Source organism: Pteropus vampyrus, unplaced genomic scaffold, assembly GCF_000151845.1.
Source record: "Pteropus vampyrus isolate Shadow unplaced genomic scaffold, Pvam_2.0 Scaffold287, whole genome shotgun sequence".
Lineage (NCBI taxonomy): Eukaryota > Metazoa > Chordata > Mammalia > Chiroptera > Pteropodidae > Pteropus > Pteropus vampyrus.
This window is the reverse complement of record NW_011889068.1, coordinates 652,811-673,727: the sequence shown is the minus strand read 5'-3', so window position 1 is coordinate 673,727 and position 20,917 is coordinate 652,811. Positions and strand designations below refer to the sequence as shown.

The 20,917-nt window shown below is 38.7% G+C and overlaps 1 protein-coding gene and 1 non-coding gene across 2 annotated transcripts in view; both read right to left on the bottom strand.

Moving 5' to 3' along the window:
- Positions 1-20,917, bottom strand: part of SPAG1 (sperm associated antigen 1) — a 64,108-nt gene that overhangs the window by 5,306 nt on the left and 37,885 nt on the right. Inside the window, exons 11-15 of the mRNA XM_011376194.2 lie at positions 20,716-20,826; positions 15,186-15,338; positions 9,611-9,777; positions 7,222-7,354; positions 5,193-5,319 (exon numbers count right to left, since the gene is read on the bottom strand). Of these exons, the coding sequence (XP_011374496.1) occupies positions 5,193-5,319; positions 7,222-7,354; positions 9,611-9,777; positions 15,186-15,338; positions 20,716-20,826 (691 nt within the window). The remainder of the gene's footprint in view (positions 1-5,192; positions 5,320-7,221; positions 7,355-9,610; positions 9,778-15,185; positions 15,339-20,715; positions 20,827-20,917) is intronic.
- LOC111729879 lies at positions 14,707-14,825 on the bottom strand. Its single transcript, XR_002776441.1, has one exon. It is a non-coding gene; the product is annotated as a 5S ribosomal RNA (ribosomal RNA).

Below are 20,917 nucleotides of genomic sequence, written 5' to 3'. Positions count from 1 at the left end.
AAGTTGTAATTAAAAGTAAAATGTTATCTTTTCTTGTGAAGAAGAGCTGTACATTAAGGAAAGTTCTGTACTTTTCAAAACTGGCACACAGGAAAAAAAAAAATTAAAGCCAGCTCGAAAACAAAAGATCCCCAAAAGCGGAGTGTTTGGTTGAGAGCTACCTGCCAGGTGAGCCCGGGGCCAACCCTCGCCACGGTCACGGGAGGAGGCGGGCACAGGTGTGCTGCTGAAGCATTTGATAAGCAGTCGTAGCCTGTGCAGATCCTGAAATTAAATTCACTTGGCACATAACTCAAACTACAGGGTATATAAATCAAGCTGTAAGAAGTCAAATCAGAAAAATAAACTGCCGGCCTCATAATCTAGTGGGATAAGATTGCTGAAATTTGGGATTATTTTTCTGCATCCTAATACAATTTCTAGAATTCATTCCAAGGAAGTACAAAATTCTGGTCTTTCATTAGGTTTACCTTTTGACTTTTGGTCAGGTAAACAGGTTCAGAGACAGGCAGCCAGAACAAGGTAGACCTGCTCTAGGTCTGGACACTCAGAAACTCATGAGTCACACAGATCTACTGTCATGTACCCAAATCCATTAAGCACGAAGAGAGTGGAGTCAATTTTGAAGAGGCCTCTTTTCATTGGAAATCTTCACATGAGGTTTACAAATGAGTGGGTTGCTAACAAAAAAGCGGGGTGTGGGGCCAGGTCACACAGGCACTATAAGTACAGTGGGGCTGTGGACCTTCGGGGTTAGTGGGCACATATGCATGCTGGGAGGGTGGTGCACCCCAGTCCCACAGGCACAGGACCCTTTTAGACCTCATCGGCTGTACCTCTTCAGCTGCCTATTCATTTGTTAGCCTTATAATATCCCTCTTAACAAACTGAGAAGGGGGCGGGGGAGGGCGGGCAGCGGCACGGCTCCACTGGCATGGGAGGCGGCTCACAGAATCCGCACAGGTGTGGCTCTGCTGAAACCTGAGTGGATCTAGATCTAGAAATGACTGATCGCTCAGTACACACAGACCGTAATCATTTACTATACTATGCAAAAACATGACTGCCCTCTCCCCCAAAAAACTTGGTTTTACAGAAGATACTTTTAGTATTTCCCTGTGATGGGCATTAAAAGATCTCAGACTCAATAAGGTCAAAACAAAACTCCCCTCTCCCCGCTCACACTTCCTCCTCCTGCTTTCCAAACTCCATGATGACTGCACTGCGCCAGTCGGCCGCCAGCACCAGGAACCTGGGAGGCACCCGCTTTGTTCCTTGTTCCACACAGTTCAGTGCTCAGTGTGTCCTGTCAACTTTACCCTCACACAACCTTCAATTAATCCCTCACCTTCTGTTACCGGCTGAATTGTGTCCCCTTGGAAATTCCTATGTTAAGAGCCTAACCCACAGAACCTCAGAATGGAGACAGGTTCTTTCAAAAGGTAATCGAGTTACAATAAGGTTAGGGTGGGTCCTAATCCAATATGATTGGTGTCCTTATAAAAGAGGAAATCTAGACATAGAAATGTGTAGAGAGAAGAGAGAGTGAAGACACAGGGAGAAGACAGCCATGCACACGCCAAGGAGAGGGGCGTGGAACACATCCTTCCTGTGCCGCAGGCCGCAAGAGGAGCCGACCCTGCCAACACCTTAATCTCAGACTCTAGCCTTCAGCAGTATGAGGAAATAAATGTCAATTGTTTAAGGCAGAGGTCCCCAACCTTTGTGGCACCAGGTGCTCCTATGAAAATCTAATGCCTGATGTCTGAGGTGGAGCTGAGGCGGTGATGCTAGCGCTGGGGAGCAGCTGCAAATACAGATGAAGCTTCGCTTGCTGGCCTGCCGTTCACCTCCTGCTGTGCAGCTCTATTCCTAACAGGCCCTGGACCTATACTGGTCCACAGCCCGGGGTTTGGGAACTCCTGGTTTAAGCCACCATCGTGGTACTTTGTTACGGCAGCCCTAGCAAACTAAGACACCTTCTCTCTTCGCTTTGCCATTACCTTCCTTTGGGCATCTGCTGCTCACCGTGGTGGCCTCTCACATATCTCCCTACTATATGCTGGGCCCCCTTTGATCCACTTTCTACAATGTCCCCAAATCTGACCCATCATGCTGCCCTTTACCACACCCTGGGGTTCCCATTATCTTTGGGATCAAGCCCAGCCCTAGAGCATGGTCCCCCAGGCCTCCATGATCTGACTACCTCTCTCCATTCCCACTCACACCTGTGCCTGGCCTCCAGCTGTACCAATTCATGAAGAAGTCCATAAAAAACATGCACAAGGATGTCATAGCAGCTTTACCCATAAAAGACCCAAACTGGAAACACTTAAACGTCGTTAACTGGTAAATATGTAAAATAAATTGTACATTCATACAGCTCAGCAATAAAAAGGAACATTTCCTGATATTCACATAATATGGATGAATCTCAGACGTTATGCTGAACAAAATAAGCTGAAGAGTACATTCTGTACTTTTGTTAATGTCAAAAAAAGAAGCACAACTAACCCCGTGACGGAAATCAGATGAATGGTGGTGGGGGTAGGAGGAGGGGGATGGAAATGTTCCTTATCTTGACTGGGGTGGGCTGCTGGCTACATAGGAATGTATATTACTCAAGTCAATGACCAAATTAAGACAACGATCCTGTTTACAACTGCATCAAAAGAATACAATACCTAGGAATAAATTTAGCCAAGGAAGTGAAAGACCTGTACACTGAAAACTACATGGCACTAATGAGAAAAACTGAAGACACAATAAATGGAAAGATGTTCCATGCTCACGGGTGGGAAGAATTAACATGTTAAAATGTCCATACTATCTAAAACAACCTACAGATTCAATGCAATCCCAATCAAAATACCAATGGCATTTTTCACAGAAATAGGACAAACAATCCTAAAAACTGTATAGAACCACAAAACACCCCAAATAGCCAAAGCAATCTTGAAAAAAAAATAAAGTGGAGGCATCACATTTTCTGGCTTCAAACTATATTACACAGCTATAGTAATCAGAACAGTACGATACTGGCATAAACACATACACTTAGATCAATGAAACAAAACACAGAGTCCTAGAAATAAACCCACGAATATAAGGTCAATTAATCTATAACAAAGGAGCTAAGAATTCTCATTGGTAAAAGGACAGTCTCTTCAATAAATGGTATCGGGAAAACTGGACAGCCACATGCAGAAGAATAAAGCTGGACCGCCATACATAAAAATCAACTCAAAATGTGTTAAACTTGATTGTAAGACCTGAAGCCAGAAAATTAGGAGAAAACAGGCAGTAAGCTCTTTGGCTTTCATCTTAGAGATGATTTTTTGGATTTGACACCAGAAGCAAAGGCAGCAAAAGCAAAAATAAACAAAATGGGACTACATCAAATTAAAAAGCTTCTGCACAGCAAAGAAAACCATTAATAAAATGAAAAAATAACCTACTGAGTGGTAAAAAAAAAAAAATCTGCAAATCATATATGTGATAAGGGATTAATATCCAAAATATGTAAAGAACCCACACAACTCAACAGCAAAAAAAAAAAAAAAGATTAAAAGATGAGCAGAAGAACGGTAAAGACATACAGATGACTTACAGGTACATGAAAAGATGCTCAGCATCACTCATCCTTAGGGAAATGCAAATCAAAAACCACAATGAGATATTGCTTTACACCTGTTAGAACGGCTATTATCAAAAAGGCAAAAAAATAAGTGTTGGTAAAGATGTGGAGAAAAGGGAACCCTTGTGCTCTGTTGGTGGGAATGTAAATCAGTATAGCCCCTATGGAAAGGAGTACGAAGGTTCCTCAAAAATTTAAAAATAGAACTACCTTATGATCTAGCAATTCCACTTCCGGGTCTTTATCTAAAGAAAACAAAAACACTGACTCGAAAAGATACCCCACTTCCATGTTCACTGCAGCATTATTTATAATAGCCAAGACATGGAAACACTGATGGATGAATGGATAAAGTGGTGTATATACGTGCTGGAATATTATTCAGCCATAAAAAAAGAAGGCAATCCTGCCATTTGCAACAATATGTATGGACTTTGAGGGCATTACACTAAGTGAAATAAGTCAGAGAAAGACAATTACCATATGTGCAATTAAACTTATATGTGGAATCTAAGGGAAAACAACAACAACAAAAAAAACAACTCCAACTCAGATACAGAGAACAGACTGGTGGCTTCCAGAGGTGAGGCGGGGAATGAGGGATGGGCAGTATGGGTGAAGGTGGTCAACAGGTACAAGCTTCCAATTATACAATAAATCATGAGAATATAATGTACAGGATGGTGACTATAGTTAATAATACTGTATTATATATTTGATAGTTGCTAAGAGAGTAGATCTTAAAAGTTCTCACAAGAAAGAAAAATTTTGTAAGTGTGGTGATAGATGTTAACGAGACATAATATAGTGATCATTCTGCAATACATACATATACTGAATCATTATGTTGTATACTTGGAACTATTAAAATATTGTGTTGATTATATTTCAATTTAAAAATCTTTAAAGAGAAAAAAAAATCCAAGACCTGCACATTGTGTGAATTTCACTGTATTAGACCTTAATCAAATTGACTTTTAACATTCATTCAAGTTTTCCATGTGGAAGAAACAGTATTAACAAAAGCATAATTATACAATACTTTCTTTGAAAATAACGGTGCAGTTTTCTTAAAGAAGAATGCCATCCGTTAGTCTCATACTGACCACCAGCTGGTTTAAGGCCCAAATCACCAAGAGATCTCAGTCTCCTATGTCTCTACCATCTTCCATTCTGACGCCTTCTTCCCACCCCCACAGACAACCCCCAGTCCTTTGCTGGAGGAATCCAATGGCATTGCTGGTGGCCTTCAGTAATTTGGTAAAAAATCTCCCTGTCCCTTAAAGTAGACCTACTGTAACTGACAACAGTCCTTAGGAAATCAGGAAATAAACCATAATTTTTAGGCTGGAAGTGATAATAGACATTATCTAGCTCCACATTGTAATTAGGGAAAATCTGAGGCCTACTCCAAAGTTTCAGGACTGATTAGTACAGAACTAGGATTAAACTCCAGGAAAATCCTGCTCCCATTCCATGATCCTGAGACTGATGTTCATGAAAACTACATTTGCTCAGAGCTGAAGTTTACGTATTAAAATGAAGATTTCCTCACCTTGAGTCCTTTATGAGCAAGAGCTCGTCTATAGCACGCTTTTACATTCCCGTTGTCTATCTGCAGTGCCTGATCACAGTCCTGCTTTGCCTCTTCGAACTGGCACAGCTTCAAGTAACAGAGAGCTCTGGTATGAGGTAATGGAACTCAGTATTATGCAAGGTAAAGATAATACATCTATAAATTTAGACAGCTAATAAAAATCAAAATAGCTCAATAAGTCTATTTCCATACCACAGCTGTTTCTCAATTGAAAACTAACACTTTACTCCAATTATGGCATTTTCTTGCAATACATATAATTATGGCACTGGGGATACAACTGCAAATAAAATATAGTCCCAGCCCTCAAGGAGGCTGCAATCTAGCAGAAGAGACAGACAACTGAAGCAAGCAAACACAATAAAATCTGTACAGGATGCTCTAGGAGGACACAGCTGAAAATCTCATCAGATCTGGTGGGGCTGAGGAGAGGGGAGGAACAATTAGGAAAGACCTGAAAGTGACATTTAAGTTGAAGCCCTGAGTATTAAGTGAGAATTATCCAATGTAAAGGCACTGGGCTGAGAGTGAAGATGGAGGGAGTGGGGAGTGGAGGTCAGGACCCAGTATGTGCAAAGTTCTACGGTGAGAGAACACGGTGTTCTTGATGGAGTAAGAAGAGCTCCACATGGCCATAGTGCAGGGATGAGGCTAGCAGAGTGGGCAGGCCAGATCATGACGGGCCTTATAAATCATGGCAAGGAGGCTGAGCTTTATCCTGAATTTCAAGGAAGTCCATTGATGGGTTTTTAAATAGGGGCTGACCTGTTCACTATGTTTAAAGAGGTCACTCTAGCTGCAACTTGGAGGATGAGATGAGAGGGAACAGGACGGTGCAGGCACACCAGAAAGGGTGTTGCAGACGGACAGGAGATAGCGGTTGCCCAGAGGAGGGAATGGTGGTGAGGGTGGAGAAAAGGCTCTCGCTGAAGAAAAATTCAGAACCTAAAGACATCCGAGCTTCTGCCAGACTGGGAGAGGGAGGGAGGCCTCCGTCAGGGATGGTAACGCATCATGAGTGCAGAAGGGAGGGAAGTGCTCAGGACCAAAGCTCAGAGACAGAGATTTGGGGGCCATAAATGGAAGGTGGCAAATGGAGCTGAGGAGAGGAAAAGATGGCCAGAAAGCATGGAGAGCGAAAAAGGGATCTACACCTTTAGAACCCCAAGCATACCAGGGACAGAAAAGCCTGCAGAGGGGAAAGATGACAGCTGGGCAAGAGAGCTGTCAGCACTGCGGCCAAGGGGAGAGGGAGGGCTCCAGGGAAAACCGAGCGGCATTAATGCCCAACACTGCAGAGGCTGAACAGGAGGAGGGCAGAAAAAGGCCTTTTGAATTTAGTGACACATTTTCGGCAAAAAGGTTGGCAATAGAGGAAAACGTACCCAAACAAGGCAGTGAGAAGTTAAAAAGAATTTGTCTCAAATAGCTAGAAAAATTCATGCTGTGAGTCCCTACTCTTTAGGAACCATACCTCATTTATTTCTTATCACCCCAGACTCTACGTACTCACTAAAATTTCCCAAATCACCATATTCTAATTATCTTTTAGCACAATGTGTTAAAGATGGCACCTGAGCAGCATCCTAGAACAATCTATCTGCCTATTCTTACTGCATACTCAGATGCTGGCCCTTCCCTTAGCACTTGAGGAGAAAACGGGCACGTAAGACACTAGTTTGAAAGGGAAGGGATTCCTATTCCCGCTGTGGAGGATAATGCTCAGGCAGGCCAGCTGCAGCAAGGCCACCCAGCCAGGAATGATCAGGCACAAAGGCATAATGCTGATGAACCAGACCTCCAAGCTCACCACACCTCATGTTTCAATCTCTCCAGAACTCCTATGGCCCCACCTCTTTGAAAAACTCACATAAGACAATTTGCTACATAAATTTTCAGAACCATGGAAAAGAACTTTGGCAATTAACGTCTACATTTTTTTAATAAAAAATATTAACATAAGTATATAAAGTTACAAAGAACTTGCCTGTTTGTATAAATGGCACATTCCTTATTGTTAATCTTTAAACATTCACTGTATTTACTAAGGGCATCTTTATAGTTTTTGTCCTTTACATATTGATTTCCTTCTTCTTTAAAGGTTTTAAACATTTTTTCATCTATGGAACCCAAAAAATAAAAAAGGAGGAAGTTTTCATATAAGTACCTCTACAAAATCTTAAGTACATCTGTAAGTAAACCATCTATTGTAAATTAACTTGACCCCGTACCATCCAGAGCTAAAGTCTAAATGGAACAAAGTTTTGTATATAAATTAAAAAGATAAGTTGGCTGTAAGTAAAAATAATTATAAAATTATGACACTTTTTTCAAATTAGAAAATAAACACAAGTAATTCCATCATTTTATCCATATTGGCATGCCTTCTTTTCTCTGCTGGAGATACAAATATTTAGTGTTTGCGTAAATAATTATTTCATGAAAAATAAACCTGTTAAAGCCTGAAGTAGACATTTGTCCAGTACCCCAACTTTCCTTGGAAAATCACAACTCTTTTATTCTCTACTTCTGTGGTTTAAAGCGAACCTCACTCTAGCCCTACCTTTTGGGGTAATCTTTGCTTTATTAATCAGCACATTACATTTCCTTGGCCAAAATAATCTAACTGGTCAGGGGTGGATCTATGAGATCCAATAAGCTACACCAGGATTTTTGTGGCAGTGAGGGTCATTAGTGCTCTTTCCCGTGGAATGAAGATGAAAGGAGGAGCTATGTTGCTATCCTGTGAGACAAAGGGACAGTCTGTCTGAGAACGGGGCCAACACAGCAAAAGAAAGGCCGACTAGAGAGCTAAGGAAGAATTCTGAGTCCTAAATCCAACCATCCCTGCAGCTACGCTCCTTGTAGACTTTTCCACAATTGGCTCCTGCCAATACACAACCTTTTTTGCTTAAGCGTTAAGTTTCCTGGTATCTGCGATCAGAGTCCCAACTATTATCATTACCCATTATCTTGCAGTGGTCATGGCTGACTTCGTGCTCAGGATCCATTTTCTCCTTCCCAGGGGCACCTCACAGCTATCACCCCGCCTCCTATTAGGCCTTTGTGTTGAGAGGAACAGGAACAGACATCGTAAGCCAATCTGGGCATGGCATTTCTAGATCATAGGGATTGGCTCAGGAATGTCACATGACCCATTAGAAAAAGTGTCCACAGAATTCAAGCCAATAGAACAACAGGATAAAAAAGCTACAGCTCTGGGGCAACATATTTCCTGATTCTTAAATTAATACTGCCAAAAGCAATGGAGTCTCTCACCATTTGGACTGATATGTGCAGACATGAAGCCTAAAACTGCTATGGTTCTACTGTTCCTGGCCAGAGCCTGGGCCCTGATGAGCCATGCACGATTTCAGAGATCTACCTGTGCCCTCCCAGTTACATGAGCCAAAACCATTCCTTACAATTTAGGTCAACAGATTTTCTATTACTTAGAACCAAAGGTTTCTAACACACATCAAGTATTAAAATTTAAAGTTTTAAATCTATGTAGTAACTTTACCCTATGGAGTAATTCGATTGAAAATAAAAATCCTTAACTTAAAAATTAAAATATACCTTTAAATTGACCCAAATATGATCTAAAAATCTTGATGCGGTGACTTTATATAGTATAAACCTGAATGTAAAATAATAATCTTATTTGTCCCTTTGCACAAACAGTATGACATATTAGTTAATTTTTCATCTTTTATTTTGAACAGCAGAATATTTCTGCCTAATTTTCGCGTTTCAAAAGATCTCACACAAGGGGGCCAAATGACATGCAGTTCCTAAGAAGGAAGGAGAAATGGGAGCTCAACTGGCTTTAAACCAGAAAGAGTGAAGTCGCATGTATTAAACACTCTGCACAAAGCAGAAGTAGGTACGACAGCAATGCAGATATGGTAACTACTATGATATAAGGCAGAAGGAAGTGCCTGCTAGATAGTTATGTTGTAGGGTTTTATTTATTTCGAATACATCACTCTTATTACGTTAGCCTTGTCAATACATGGTATAGTAGAAGACTATATGCTTACTTTTTTTCTTAATAACGACACTGACTTAACCTCTACTGAGGTTATTACGACCTTATACAGTCAGCATGTGCTAAATATTTTATATGCATATCTCCATTTATTCCTGAGAACAACTCCACAGGACAGTTATTCATTTTACCCCCTTTTCACATACACTAGGATGCTGGAGGTGTGAAGCAACTTCTAAGACTCTGAAGTTAGAAAGGGGGAGAACAGGGTCTTAACGTAATACCAGGTCTAATGCCTGAGTTTATGCTTATTCTTCTGCTTTACTGTGAAAATATACAAGGCTCGAAATAACCCTCAGAAGAAAGGAGTGTAGGTTTCCCCTACCTGTGGTGCCTGGCTGGTGATGGCTGCTGGAATCGCCCACTTGGTCTGGAGGCATCTCTGCTGTGGGTCGCCAAGCTCGCAATTGCACCGAAGTGGGCACAGAAGGAATGGGTGACAACTTCTCCCGCCAGCTTGGACCATCCAGATCCATTAAAATTTTTGTTATTCTAAAGAGAAAAATGAGTTTTCTCTATTGATTATGCAATTTGTGTTTTATATTACCAAAGGTCATATCAAGAGTAAGATTTACCAAAAGAAAAAAAAAAAGTAAGATTTACAAATGCTATACATTTGTGTATTTCCCTGTAGAAAACATACGATCTTGAGCTATTTGTTGTCCACATAAATGGTCTTCAAAAGGACTTTTAAAAGTTGCCAAAAACTATGTAACTTTAGATCCTTTTTGTATCAAAGAAAAAATTAAGACATTTCTAATTGGTTTAAAATTTTAATTTTTGAAAAAGCAAAATATAAATTAAAATTTGGGAAGCCTAGAAGAAATGACCCACAACATTTAAAATAATTACTAAATTGACAATGTATTACTCTTGAGACTATTCAATACATTAGAATTTCTACGGCCAAATTATATACTAAAAACAAGCGTATAAGATTGGCTGCTAAAACTGTTACCAGAACACTGCTTTTTCTTAAAACATTTACATGTGGTTAATAATCATATGGTAATACTCTTACTTGGTATTTTTTTTCTTCTCTAAAATTATCCATTTATTTTGCATAAAGATGAAAAAATAGGATACTGGAGTCTACTTCAAGGGCCCTTGTATTAATGACATTTATTAAAAGTCATCATAAATCTCAGAGTAACATCCCTGATTATCACTTTCTCATCATTTTAAACATATAAAACATCATACTTTTATTTAAAAACAAAACAGAATTATGTCTTTGGGATGAATCTGGTTTTAAAAAGGTGCTCCCCAAGACTGAAGGTTTACTGGTAATTAATAGAATGCATTAGAGTTACAGAGCTCAGTAATACTTTTTGTGTGAAAAATTTTTATATTTATATAGAGACACATAGTTTCCTTACAGTTTCTTCATCTGAAATTGCAATAGTGATCTGTGGTTATGATAAGCAAATTATTATATTTTAGTGTAAAAAAAAATCTGAAAAATAATATACAACCACCCACAACTGAAGGGGGAAAAAAAAAGCTTTAGAAAAAAGAATTTTAAAGCAAAACTTGTATTACCAGCAAATAGGAAGGAAGAAGCAGCTGAAAAGAGATGATGTGTTGCCAGGAAGTAAATAAGTATATGCAGGGAAATGTAACATATAAGATTCCTGGAGAGGAAGAGAGGAATATGGTTAATGGAAGACAGAAACAAAAAAAGCACAGCTGTTTAAATTTTTTAAAAAGTTGCTGTTGCTTAGATGGAAAAGCAAGAGTAAATATGGGATTCATGAAAAGGAACAGTGAAATTTTAAAAATGGGTATTTTATAGAAAAATACATACAGCAAAACCTGACAACGCCTCATCATCATCATCATAAAAATGATATACCAGCAAGAATCAATTAGAAAAAAATGAATGTCTTAAAAGTCAATATGTGTAAAGAACCCTCTTGAGCACATATAAAAAGTATTAATACAATCCTCAAACAATTAAACAGAATTACCATAATCACCGAGCAATTCCACTTCTAGGAACTGAAAACAGGCAAACAGAAACCTGTACCGGAATGTTCATAGCAGCACTACTCACAGCAGTCAAAACGTGGAAACAACTCAAATATCCATCAAATGATGAATGGATTAATAAAATGTGGTATTATCCATGAAGCAGAATATTATTCACCCATAAAAAGGAAGTACAGATATGTGCGACAACATGGATGAACCTTGAAAACTCATGCCAAGTGAAAGAAGCTCAACACAAGGTACATATCCTATGATTGCATTTATATCAGCTATTCAGAATAGGTAAATCCATAGACACAGAAAACAAATTAATGGCATCAAGGGCTGGGAGGAGGGAGAATGAGGAATGACGGCTTAAACGAGGACAGTTTCATTTTGGCGTGATGAAATGTTTTGGAACTAGACAGAGATGGTGCTACAACATTGTGAACGTACTAAAAGGCCACTAAACTGTACATTTTAAAATAGCTAATTTTATGTTATGCTACAATTTTTTAAAAAACTATAATGCAGAAGGTTCAGAAATGTGAGAAATCGGTCTCTCAGCCATGTATTTCTCCCTCAGCCTATTGCTGAACTACATTTCTTAAAATATCTTTTCAAAAAGCCCCTCCTGTCGGATACTTCAGGTGTCTTCCCGCTTTGTTTCACAAGAGCCCCTAACTCGTTGAGATCTTATTTTCCCTGACCATCTCGGAGACCACAGGACAGAGGATGGGCAAATTAAAAGCAGAGCCCCAAAGCACAGGAGTGAACTATGCAGTCTGTTAAAGAATGCATTCATGCAACACATTTTTACTGAGGATATCTACTGTGCAAGGCACTGCAACTAAAGATAGATAAAACACAATTCCTGATCTCAAGGAACTCCTAGTAAAACGAGAGAAAAAAAATTACAGAAAGAGAGGGACAGAGAATTTACAAACAATATGGAAGCTGGGTAATAAGAAATGGCACAGTGTTCTGCAGGCAGCAAGGAAGGAAGCCTGAAGTGCATGTATGTGGTGGGGGGAGATGGGTGGATCAGGTAGTCTTTTCCTAGGAAGCACATCCTCTCCTAAAGGACGGGAGGAATTAACCAGACAAGAAGGGGGAAAGGGCCTTCACCCACATATGAGGTAGCAGATGACACGCAGTGAAACGGCTATGCAGTAGGGCGAATGACTTAGAGAGCTCCCAGGTGACACTGCTTGATTTTACAATCAAGATCAAGGAGGCTGTGAATGCCCAAGGTTTCATCTAGCTCCACTCTAGAGCCAAGAACCAATATATATCCCTTTCTTACGGATAGGCTGGGATCACAGAGGTTCTGAGTGACCACAGAGTGGAAGCTCCATGGAATGCTTGTCAGTTCTACATTCAGATCTTTCCGACAGCTTTCTCCCAAGTGCACTGAGACCATGTGATGAGTGAGGTAAGGCATGACTTTAAAAAATAAATTAATCCAAAACATGCCATTCTCATTTTCTACAATTTTGCTCAAGGTCTTCTCAGATTCTACCAGTGCCCTTCAAAGACCACCTCAAATCTCTCTCTCTAACACCTGCAGCCCACAGACAAAGGTGGCCTGACCTCATGATGATGCCCTTACTAATAACTTTTCACACTTGGGGATAATCTGTTTTAAGTTTTTCCCCTTACCTATATTCTAGTTTGCTTAGACAGAGACTATCATTTTTTTCCCTTTTTGTCTTTTTTGTGGGGAGTGGGGCATGGTACACTAGACCAATACAGGGCACAGTGTAACACAAATACTTAAGAAGTTATACTTTGCGCATATGGGATCAGAAAATATTATACATAACTAGAAATGCTACGCAACTAGTAATTTTCAAATTTCATCTGAAAGCAATCTATGAAGTCTGAATTCTTACCTTCCCATTCTCACTCAAGGAGTAAATATGTCATAATATAAATCTGATCCAAATTCTTTGCTATTTCACCATAAACTGATATTCATCCTACTGAGTGTCTGTGTAAAGGGCATATAACACAAATACCTAGCAGGCTCATAAAGACACCCATTCTCCTGAAGAGAAACAACAGATGTTGCCACTGACAGATGTAGTACCAATGAACATCTGCAAACTCTACAGAAGAAGATTCAACATGGCAGTTTTCACTATATTTTTTATCTTGTCCGATAACTGGCACAGATTGACATCACTGAAAACACTTTCCTAACCCCACAGGAAATACTAAACCCCATTTACAAATACTAAAATGAAATTCTGTGCATTTTGAGCAGCACAAAAAACCTATATCCTGTGCTATAAAAAAAATAGGATATTCAAAAAATAAAATAGGATATTCAATGAACAGTAGAAAATGGACCAGGAAACAAATATAAAACTATAGGAAGACAACTCAGAATATATCATGAAATAGAAATTAACTTAGAGAGAACAGTTGATTTTGATGGAAAGATAGAAGGCTGCCATTTTGGAGGAAGAACTGCAAACTTATTGCATAAAAGAGTTAAATTTCTTGGTAATTAGGATAAATTTCTTGGTAAATAAAATTCACAGGAATAAAAAATACCCCTCTATCAATGGGAAAGACATGAATTTTTAGTGTACAAAATACTATAAAAATATATGAAAAAGTAACCAAATAAAAATTGAAATAAGAATATAATTTTACTTAGAATATCAGTGAACATTTTATAAAACATAAATTAATGTTTACAAGGGTATGCTATTAAATATGGCATACTCATTGTTACCGATATCTACCAAGCAGTTATTGTACTAAATCTTTTGCAGACAGCACATTTATACAAATTATACTACTCCATTAAATATTTACAACATCCTTATGAAGTAGGTACTTACTAGCATCACTTTACAATAAATACATACATACATACACGCACAAACGCACACAGAGCAATTAACAACTTGTCCACACAGTTAGCTAGAGGTGAACTGAGGCTTTAACTCATGTGGTCTGATTAAAGATTCCACCTAGTTAACAACAGCACTATGCTGAAAAGCAATACAAACTTTTCTGAAAAGTGATTTAAGCACATTGCATCAAAGATCTTAAAAAATACATATTCTTTAATATCTTAATTTCTAGATTTATAACCCAGGTATTCAAAAATATGAACAAAGGCTTATAGAGATGAATAACACGTAATTATAAAACAGTGAAAACTAATATTATAATAGTTAATTAAATTATGACATAATTTATGAAACATTACATCAATGTGTATTAATCAAATTTTCATGTCACAAAAATGTGATATATGAAAAGTTTTTTTAAATCATGGAAAAACAAGGGTATATATGAACACAAAATTGAGATTAATGAAGGAATTTATAATATTCTATTTAAGTAGAAAATTGGGTACAAGTTCTTCATCTATTATTAACATCTTATTCATTTATATTTATTAATATTCATTTGTATGTATTTATTTTTTGCCTACAGCACCTGGTCTTCCTAGGTGGTCTCCCATCCAAGTACTAACCAGGCCCAACCCTGCTTAGCTTCCAAGATCAGATGAGATTGGGCTCGTTCAGGGTGGCATGGCCGTAGACTCATTTCTATTTATTAAATATCTTATAAAACAGTCTAAAAACAAAAATGCAATATAAAGTGATACGTTGATTATGACAAAAATATGAATATTTTTAAATGCCCTGTTAAAAACAAAGAAATAGTCCAAAACTTTCATGGGACTGTTCTTGGTTGTTATAGTGCTTCTTATTGTTCTATGACTCAGTTTACTTTCTCAATTAAATTAAATGTATCATAGTTCCAGTTTTTTTAAAAAAGGGCAGTCATTCATGTAAATAACTGAGAACACATCTGTACTTTGACATCCTTCTTAAAGGAGAGAAAGAAAAAAAATCTAATTCCATCTAGACCTCAGAGGTAGCTGCCTCAGATCAGGTTACCTGTTAATACTGTCATTTGCTATCTGGATTCCGCAGTCTATTTGCAACACTGTTTTATAATCCACATAAGCTTTCTGATACTGCTCTAACGTTTCATAGGCCATTGCTCGTCGAAGAAGAGGTTTGATTGAGAATGGATGAAGTTCCAAAGCCCTAAAGACGACAAAAATATTACGTCATTTGTTTTGAAAATTACTCTTTAACTTACACTAACTGAATGTATACTGTAAAACAAGACTCTCAAATACACACCTACCTGATAATTCATCTTGGGAACCTGGCAACATAGCAGAAAGACAAATCCAGAATGGCAGAGCAATCAAATCTATGGCTACTTCCTTTTAAACGAGTACCAAAGCACTCTTTCCCCCGCTGAGCCTGAGCTCCCTGGCAGCAGGCAGTGTGCCTCACCCCCCACCCCCACCCCACCGCTCTCACAGCCCCCTGTACCCTCACCCCACATTGCACACTAACAAAGCCCACCATGGCACCAGGCACAAAATAGGCTTTCAGCTGATTCTTGTTAACTGACAAATTAAAAGGAAAGTTTTTATTGGCACATATGTATTTAATAAGGCATCTTAGCACAGAACCACAAAAATTTGCATTACTATTTGAAAATCAGCCCTCTAAAACCTAATATGCTTTATTAAGATTTACTTGCTGCCAAAGGGCTTCAAAAATAGACCAGAGGAAATCAAGGAAGAAAGTCATGAACTTTCATCTTTCACTTTTTAGTCTATGAAGTATTTCCAATATCACTGGAGATCATTTCAAGGTTGCGTTCCTTGGTTTTGTTTGAAGTAATGGTTTAAAGCTAATCCACTACTTAATATACTTCATTATATTCTGAAATAAACATATAATTAAGATTGTATTTATAAATTAAACTTCTGTATTCTTAGTTTTCATAAAATTAACCCAAACTGTAAATATCTCTGGACTCCGTGCAGAGATCCTATGAAGAGCCTACTTCCTGTATAACTCACTAAAAAAGTAAGCACCAGGCTGTCCACGTTGGGGACTGCAGGTTTGCTCTTCTGGCTAATTCTTATGTGACAAGCAGTGTACATGTCAGATACTTACTTTGCTTCAGGGAAAGCATGAGCAAGGGCTGCTTTATTTTTCCCCCCCAAATTACTGGAGATCTGCTGTCTATTCTTGTCTACAGTGATCTGGCGAGAAAGCTCTGACTGAACATCTGCTACTTGCTAGTGACTACAGACCTTCTCATCCAATCTCACAACCAGCCTGCAAAGTAAGTATTATGTTCACTTTGCAGGTAAGGAAATGGAGAGACAAATGGAGCAATCTGCCCACATGTCAGTTCTTTTGAATTTAAGCTTCGGGAAGGCAAGAGCATTGCCTGTCTAGAGCACCTCTACATTCCCAGTGCCTAGATCCACACCAGGGCCACAGAGGCACTCTTCAGGGCCTACATTCTTTCTACCACAAACATATACGAAAACACTACAAATAAAGAAATTCGGAGTCATCGGCCACTTGCACCCCTTCACAATTCTCCAGAGTACAGACACTGAACTGCACATGTGGGTGTGTTCTTGCAGTCTGCACCACAGAAGTTGTTCTAGAAATGTCACTAAGCTTAATTAGCTTCATTTCTCTGAAAAATAACCAATTTGCTCTGCCTAGGTGTTAGGATTATGGGTGATTTTAATCTCATTTTGTGTTGTACTGGGTTTCACATTTTTTCCTATAATAGGTATGTTACTTTTGTAACCAGTAAGTTATATAAAAAATAAAAATAAAATCAAGTAAAAACACCTAACCACTAGAAAACAGATCTCTGGGCACCAGAATCTATCACCTGTACCACTGACTTAAATCTAGCTTAGTTTAATGCTTATAGGGTATTAACAACACGAACAGCCACAAGACTATCACCCTTTCACCGCAGACTTCCAAAACCCAGATACTATTAATCCACTCAAGATGGACCTGAGGTAGGCGCAGAATCTAAAATTGAGTGAAATGATGCATTTAATTTTTAGCAAACTGGGTCGGCTTTAGCTCAAGCGTTTACTTCGTCATGGTAGACTACTAATTTTTAGCACTCCTCAGCCTAGTAAATGCAAGATATTTTTCTCTTTAACCACAATCCTGAAAATAAATATGGGCTTATAAATGGAAATTCCACAAAGGAATAAAGAAAAAAAAAAAGCATCCATTCATAAAAACACAGAGCACTTTTAAACCGGAGTTTACAAAAGCTTAACTATTCAAGTTCACACAGTTATGCCCTAAACAGTCTTCTAATTTCAACTCTGTCAGAAAGTAGCAAAGATGAGCAAAACAGAGAATTACTAGGCATCAGTCATTTGTACTGAACTTATCAAAATATCCTCAGTGGAAAGCCACTGAAAGATTTTTGGTGCGGTTTAGATAACCCAAAAAAGTTCTCTAACACAGCAGTCCCCAACCTTTTTGGCACCAGGGACCAGTGCTCCTATGAGAATCTAATGTCTAATGAGCTGGAGCTGAGGCGGTGATGCTAGCGCTGGGAAGCGGCTGCAAACAAGAGATGAAGCTTCGCTCTCTCGCCTGCCACTCACCTTTTGCTTAGAACCAGTCTGCAGACCAGGGGTTGGAGACATCTGCTCTAATGGATGAAAGAGTTTTTTTTTTTTTTTTTTTTAGCTGATAAACAATGATAAGAACCAGAAAGGAATTTCTAGAATAAAGCTTTTAAACATTTGCTTAGGCATCATAACCCCATTTCATGTTTCACCTGGAAGCCTAAAATAGAAGTGAGGAGAGGGCCAGCGCCTGGAGCCCCTTGAGCTCCTTAAACACTCCTTACACTCACAAAGGTAATTCTCTTCATGTGCCCCTGGGAAAACATCTCAGAGGAAGTGCTTCAGAGTAGGCCTGAAGAGTTGATATACTTAAAATCAAATACTTTTCCCCCAAAATGCATAAAAAGTTATTTTCATAGGTAAATAAATGAAAGTTATTTCATAGGTTCTCTGCTCCCTTTTAAATTTTGCCATGAGTTTCTCATTTTCAATGTTTGACTCCTGCTATCAGTTATATTGTAATAAAGGCTCATACACAAAACAATTCTCCAAAGAACAGAGATAATTAACCGAAAAATTAAAAAACAGGCTTCCTTTAAAATGTATGCAATCTTTTGAAGTGAAAACAGTCATATTTCTGCTAATAAATGATTCCTAGCTCATACAAATTTAAATACACCCATATTTCAACATGTTCGCAATAGCAAATCATGGTTTTTCTGGCATTAAAATGAGTTTGAGAAGAGCTGCTTTGGAGTAAAATCCCCCTATTCCTCTCATGCTGGCATCCATATGCCAGGTAAAGAAAACAACTAATTAAGTCAGTCCCTATGGAGTTCAGTACTTGGCCTAGAACACAACTCTTACCTAAGGACACCCCCTCCCCAGCAGGCCATCTCAAGACAAACTTCCATTCTAGCCTCCCTGGACACCGTGGCCAAAGCCGTCTTTAACTTCCTCCTGGGTCTTCACTGAAACAGGAGTGTTAGCAAGAAAATGCCACCTGAAATGATCTCACTTAAAGACAAAATGAGTCCACTTCTACAGTAGCCCTTGGAGGTCCTGGGTTTTAAATAGAGTCCTGAGCACTGCAGGAATACCAAAGACAAAAGTAATGTATTAGCCAGAGACACTTGAGCTGAAAAGTTTGAAGGGAACCAAAGTTTTGCCAAAAAACTATACCTTTTGGGATACTGATTTTTAAGCTGGTTATTAAGAAGCAAAAGACTCAGAAAACCTTTGACTCTCCCCCTTTTCCTGCACAGGAGATTCAGATAGAAAAACCTGCTCTACAAAAGAATTAAGTATGGTAGACAGGACAGCCTCAAGCAGGGTCCTGTTCGCCAAATCCCTCCCTACCTGTATCTCATTGTTTCTTGGTTGCCTACCAAATATTTATACCTGCCATGTACATTCCTCTCACTTTTGAAATCTATGATTCCATCTCCCGCCTTCTCTTTTACCCAAAGTAACATATATACCCAATTTTACCTGTCTTTGGAATTTTCATGCTTATGTGAATTCTCCATGCACATGTATTAAAATTTCATTTTCTCTTATTAATCTGTCTCTGTTAATTTGATTAGCCCAGCTAGAAGGACTTAGACAGTGGGAGGAAAAGTATTATTATTATTTTTTTTAGCTCTCACAGGTTCTTGGCTGCCAATCACAACATGTCTGATATTCTGCAAATCCATAGAGTCTTGTTGGTTACTTAGGTGAGGGTAAATGTTTAACATTCTGCTTTCCTGATGAGGCATTTGCCAATTTTTACAGTATCAGTACTCTAACCGTGGCTGACTTCAGGTTACCAATTTGACTTTGACCAACTCAAAATCCTGAAACTGTAACAACTGGCTAGTGTGAACTAGCACAATAGTGGATGGGGTCTAAAGTTGGACAGAGTGAACATAAACATTTATTTAAAATTCAAATATGTAAAACTGGCAAAAATTCCGAGTGCCTCGACCTTCTTTTTAAACTGTTGGCACAGATCCTACTAAGTTTAAGGCATATCAATAAACTGATACCACCAATGAAAAAAATCAATTGTTCGCCTTATAGTTAGGGTGTCCACAGAAGTTACTGCCCAAACTAGGGCTTCTGGCTTCTGAGAGTGAAAAGGGTGTGATACTAATAATTACACCAGATAAAAGGAGTAAACCAGGACTGTGGAGGTAAAACCAAGACATAATGACTTTTAGTTTTTAGATGCACTAATAGTAGCTTCTTTCCAAAGGACTCCTGAAGCAGGCTTATTACTTAACGGTAAAAGAAAACAATACTTATTATTCATGTGTAAATATGTTCCTCTATCTCAGCATGTAAATAAATGGTTGAGTACCATGGGTCACTACTGTGCTTGAGATGCAAAGTTGTATAAAAACATGGTTCCTGATCTCACAGAGCTTAAAATCCAATGCAGTGGATGACACAATGACAGTACAAGTGTTATAGATGTGAAGATGACGGAGGAGTCTGAAGGTGACCAGGCAGGCGAGCGGAGCGGGCAGCTGAGCAGGGATTTCAGAAGCAAAGGCGTGCAGAGCATATTACAGTGGACCACATAAGAGCAGAAAGCTTGTTTTGGGGGCAACATGGCGACAGGAATTTATAATTATCTGGAAGACAAAACTGAGTAAGTAAACACCTGTTTGAAACAGTCTGAACAAAACAGTGCTTGAGGAAAAGTTATTCCGATGCCACAGTGGATTGGAGGAGGCAGAGAGTGGTTAGACGACTTCTCCAGTAGTCTAGGATTGATATAGAAAGAGCATGAATTAAAGTGGTAGCAGTGGAAATGGAAAGTTTGCACAATCTTCTATAACTATTTTCATATGTGAAAAAGAATTTGACTTTTTTGTATTAGTTAACATACCTTAAAACTGCCTTAAGAAATTAAGACTCATGCAGAAAACCTAGGAGGACAGTAAATACTGTACTCAGCACACTGACATAACAATCTCTTGACAAAACTGAAAACGGCAGTTTACCTGTTACAATCTTGAATGCAGCCACTGCAGTTTCCTTCCTTTAGGTAACATGCTGCTCTATTTGAATATAAGATACTTAGATCATCCGCACTTCCACTTCCTAAAATCACATTTAATTAAATACAATTAAAATCCATTAGCAAAATCAATTTCACCAGAATTTCAAGACGACTGAGGTCTCCAGCGGCACTGCAGCCCTACA